General features: G+C 50.2%; 2 protein-coding genes across 2 annotated transcripts; one reads left to right on the top strand and one right to left on the bottom strand.

Annotated features, from left to right (window-relative positions):
* Window positions 1-502: 502 nt before the first annotated feature.
* On the top strand, window positions 503-2,166 carry EsH8_IX_000789 (uncharacterized protein; the record flags this gene model as incomplete). The annotated part of the gene is made up of 4 exons (XM_083267125.1): window positions 503-603; window positions 659-872; window positions 981-1,366; window positions 1,458-2,166. 4 exons carry the CDS (start codon window positions 503-505, stop codon window positions 2,164-2,166), a joined length of 1,410 nt encoding a protein of 469 aa, XP_083130690.1.
* Window positions 2,167-2,694: 528 nt separating this feature from the next.
* On the bottom strand, window positions 2,695-3,517 carry EsH8_IX_000788 (HAD family hydrolase; the record flags this gene model as incomplete). The annotated part of the gene is made up of 2 exons (XM_083267124.1): window positions 2,695-3,435; window positions 3,509-3,517. 2 exons carry the CDS (start codon window positions 3,515-3,517, stop codon window positions 2,695-2,697), a joined length of 750 nt encoding a protein of 249 aa, XP_083130689.1.
* Between the last annotated feature and the right edge of the window lie 760 nt (window positions 3,518-4,277).

Below are 4,277 nucleotides of genomic sequence, written 5' to 3'. Positions count from 1 at the left end.
GTATTGCATTTGCCCGGCAGGTGTGAGTGGCCTTCATGCAGCCATTGTCTCCTCTTTCTTCTGAATTGCCAGGGGTTCGGAACCAGCTTTGCCAATAATAACGCATATAAAGTGCATTGAGTGGCTGGGGCATCATATTGCCTGGCATCACTAGACGTCCTGCAAGAGCAAAACCACATGTCGCTTTTTAATTGGAGAGTGCTGTCCGACGCAGCAAATGGACATGAAACCGACTGATTTCTCATGTTCTACCGATACACTGGTCTTTATTCTGCGCCAGGCAAATCCAAGGGCTGTTTCTGTACATTCAAATCATGGTCATTGGTAAAATAAACTTACCGGCAAGCCTACATTGAATTGCAGCAGCTAACGAATCTCAATTGTGAAGATACGACATAAACCTAGGTCAAAGACGTAAATCAGAAAGGCCAAGTATACGATGCTCACCCATAAGGCCTGATAACATCAACCTAAGCAGCTCCTCTACTCGTCTTCACAGACAATGGACCAAGATTCACTGCTCCGAAACGCCCATATTCAAGATGGCTTCGCTCTGACTCTTGCAAGGGAGTTGTGGGAAGTCGTATACCCAGTAAATACAACGTTGTCACGCCTCCTACCTTGTACTGAGATTAAGCTTACTTTGAGTGTCTTACAGAGATGATAAACGTCTCGACAGCTATGTCATAGTATTAGAACGGAAGCTGCGAGTGTTCGCTGAACACCTCCATATAATCCGCCGATTTAGACATCTATTTGAACTTGTGAAAGAACTAAAAGAAAGACTACATGATTCCCGTGTAAACTTGAATCGCCGTGCTCGTATTCTTTACAATAATTGGTTCCCTCATCTGGCAGCTTTCCAACCGTCTGTAGGTCATTCTCTTTCCACCACATAGCTAATTCTGTACCGAAACTCAGTCGCTACGTACAGCATGTTACCCCAACTCTATATCAGACTGACTAACTACTACATCTAGGACCGAAAAGTATACAACTCGATAGACTTTGCCGTTGAGATCTGGTTACTGTGCCGGTTCAACAAAGGTGGAGAGAGTGGTTCAGCGGGCGAGCTGGTCTTCGATTGGAGACCGGAGAAGCAGCTTTTTTCTGCGCTCGCCGGAGTGTTTCCACATTCAAACGACATCGATACTCAACAGCCGCACCCGGACCGTGTGTTCTCCAGCATGTTCAACCTCCGTGACATCCACATTCTCGGGGACTTCGTCATCCAGCCGACAGACAACATTCTCGAGCACTTAACAGTGCAAAAGTACAGGGGCAGGAAGTTCCGGATTACGGTGTTCATATTCTTCCACGCTTATGCGCTCAAACGTATGCGGGGAATCGCTGTACACGGGTTAAAGTTCGTATGCCCAACTACTCCACACTGAATAATGTCTATAGTGTTGCCACTATATTGGATCGAGTAGACCTTACTGACTCAAAAAACAAAGCCCTATATTCGACGCCCCGGCCTTGCTAGACGAGACGTTGAAAACGTTGGCATTGTTACTGCCTGTACAAGAGCAAGACGTTCAAGACTGGTTTCATCAATATAGCGCCAAAATGAACCGTAGCCTCCCGTCTCGGATCCTCACCGGCATTGACCCTCGCGCAGCATGTCTAACAGGAGGTTCCAGACATGTGCGTGACTATCACTACTGGCGCCCACGGCTATTAGCCCTCGAGAAGGAGTTTACAGACTCTTCCCCGCGCACAGTATCACAGTGGTGGCGTGACAGGCGGCGCTGGCGAGAATGGGCTGTCTTCTGGGTTGCTGCTTTGGCGCTGCTGCTTGCCTTGCTGTCTTTGATGGTGGGCGTCGTGTCCGCCGTATACGGGGGACTGTCGTTGAACGAGGCCAGCGTGGCCAACTCTTATGCTCGCGAACAAGCCAACGCGGTGCCTACTTCCAGTCACAGTTGCTGCAGTGAATATTCAAGCGGCGGAGGCGGCATAACCACAGCGAGTTTAAATACTGCTTCCTTTGGTACGCCAAAAACCGAGCTGGAGCACATCATGACGCTGACGCACGTCGTAACCGTTACCGCCTGTTTGACTACGACGGTCGCTTGGCATAACCCATCAAGTGAGACGACGGAGAGTTCATCATGTCCGAGACACTCTTTCACTAGTTTTCCTGGCACAATACAAGCGGCTTGAGCCGTATCTTCTCGAAACTGTTTACGTAGGCTGGACCAGGCCCATCTCTAGTACGCTCGGTTTTTGGGGCCCAGTCTTTTATCCTTTTTATAGCTGTTGTTACCAACCACCTACACAAACATGGGGCCTCCGAAATGCAACACCACAACATGCATAAAAGGCATGGTTTGAAGCTTTATCTTGCTGTGGCAAGAGGGAAGGAAGGCCTTTGAAGCCTCTTTAGATCTAATGACACCACTGTTGGCTCAATTATTGTGTTGGAACTGTGAAATCGTCATTCGACACACCTGTTTCAAATCATTCCAGCTGTCAACACATTTTTGCAGCCTTCCACAGCGTACAGAAGGTATAAAGACATCTTAGGGAGGTATCGTGAATGAAAAGTCGGCAGCCGCGCGACATTTCGCTTCTTTCTATTTGTCTTCTATTTTCCCAAGCTCCAATTCTCTATTTCTAAAATACCAAACGTAAACATCTATCATGAATTGCCCACATGACTCATATCGGTTCTAGCGGGATTGTGGGTATCTATGAGCTCTCGTACTTGGCCAAGATGCTCTCAAAGTCCTTCCAGTTGTGCATAACATCAAAAGCGCCAAGCTCCTCGCTGAAAAGCTTCACCATGGAGTTCAACTTCTCCTCGCCTTCCTCGTAGTAGGGGCCGACGTAGCCGAGCAGGGGAATGCCGGCGTTCTTCGCAGCGGTGGCACCGCTTCTGCTGTCCTCAATGGCGATGCACTCGCTGGGCTTGAAGCCCAGCTTCTTGCAGGCGTGGAGGTAGATCGTGGGGTCCGGCTTGGAGATGGGGGGGTCAATGCTGTTGGCAGCAGAGAAGATGCCCTCGTCGGGCTTGCCAAAGTACTGGTCCATGTTTGTCTTCTCAATGGAAGCGACAACGCGGGCCATGGCGGAGGAAGAGACGATGGCCATGTGGTACTTCTTGTCCTTCTGCAGCTTCGCAAGAACTTCAATGACGTTCTCGCAAGGCTCGGCCTTGGCACGCAGGTTGGCGATGGTGGTGTCGAGCTCCTTGGAGATCCATTGCTCGAACTCGTCGTCGGGGATGGTGAAGCCGTGTCTTTGGCAGAGGCCGGTCATCATGCTGCGGAAGTTCTGGCCAACGAACTGGTGCATCAGCTCGGTGCCGCCATAGCGCTTCTCGTAGCCGAACTTCTCGAGGATCTGGTTGGCAAGCTGCGCGCAGGCCTCGAAGGCTGCGTTCTCGGAGAGAACGAGCGTGTTGTCGCAGTCAAAAAGGAGGCACTTGATCTGTAGTTGGATAGATTAGAATGACAGCCACATGATGACAAGAGCTCCGTGACTACCGCGGAAGCATACTTACTTGAGGCATCTTGACGGTTTGATTGTTGGAGTGATGAGATCTGACAGGGGGAAAATGGAATGAGGAGGGGAAAAGAGGAAACTCATCAGCGTTGGTGACAGATTTTCAATGATCGGCGAATCTGTGAAAGGTGGGGTGGAAATCATTCAGGAACGACGCGGTCCCTGGACGGATCATGGATGGAGGGGCAAGTGGATTCCAAAAAAAGAGCGCAGGCAGGTTTCAGGAAAGCGGCATTGCATTCCCTTATCGAGCGCCTGCGAATTAACTTTGAGATTCATTCCAGCTATACGACGTCGGTAGCAGCGTAAAGACGGCTACCCGGGTTTCCAGAGATTGCACAGATTCACAGACGCCATTGAGCAACTTTTCCTTGCCTCAAGATCTAACTGTACCTACAATGTGAGGATTTGAGATGGCATTTCTGTCTGCGCTTCTTGCTGATAGCGCCCACATGGAGGGGTTGAGTATCGAGGGGCGGACCATTTTGCGGCCCCGCTGGTTTTCTCGAGCGGCCAACTAGCGGCCGGAAAATAGACCGAAACCTTCGGCGAACATGCTCTGCGACGGCATGATGTCATCCAATGACGTAGGGAACAGAAAGGATCCATCAAATAGTGGAATTAGTGTAAACTGGATCCCGACCTGACTCGTGAGCCGCCGCAGCCGTTGGACCCACGACAGAATGGTTAACAGTCTCACTCGGCCCAATGCCCGCATCCTTATTGGTGTCCGCTCAAATCCTTCGAGTTGTGCACTACATTGCCGA

This window comes from Colletotrichum jinshuiense, chromosome 9 (genome assembly GCF_051148585.1).
Source record: "Colletotrichum jinshuiense chromosome 9, complete sequence".
NCBI classification, from domain to species: Eukaryota; Fungi; Ascomycota; class Sordariomycetes; order Glomerellales; family Glomerellaceae; genus Colletotrichum; species Colletotrichum jinshuiense.
The sequence above is the reverse complement of the archived record's forward strand: the minus strand, read 5'-3'. Positions and strand labels throughout refer to the sequence as shown.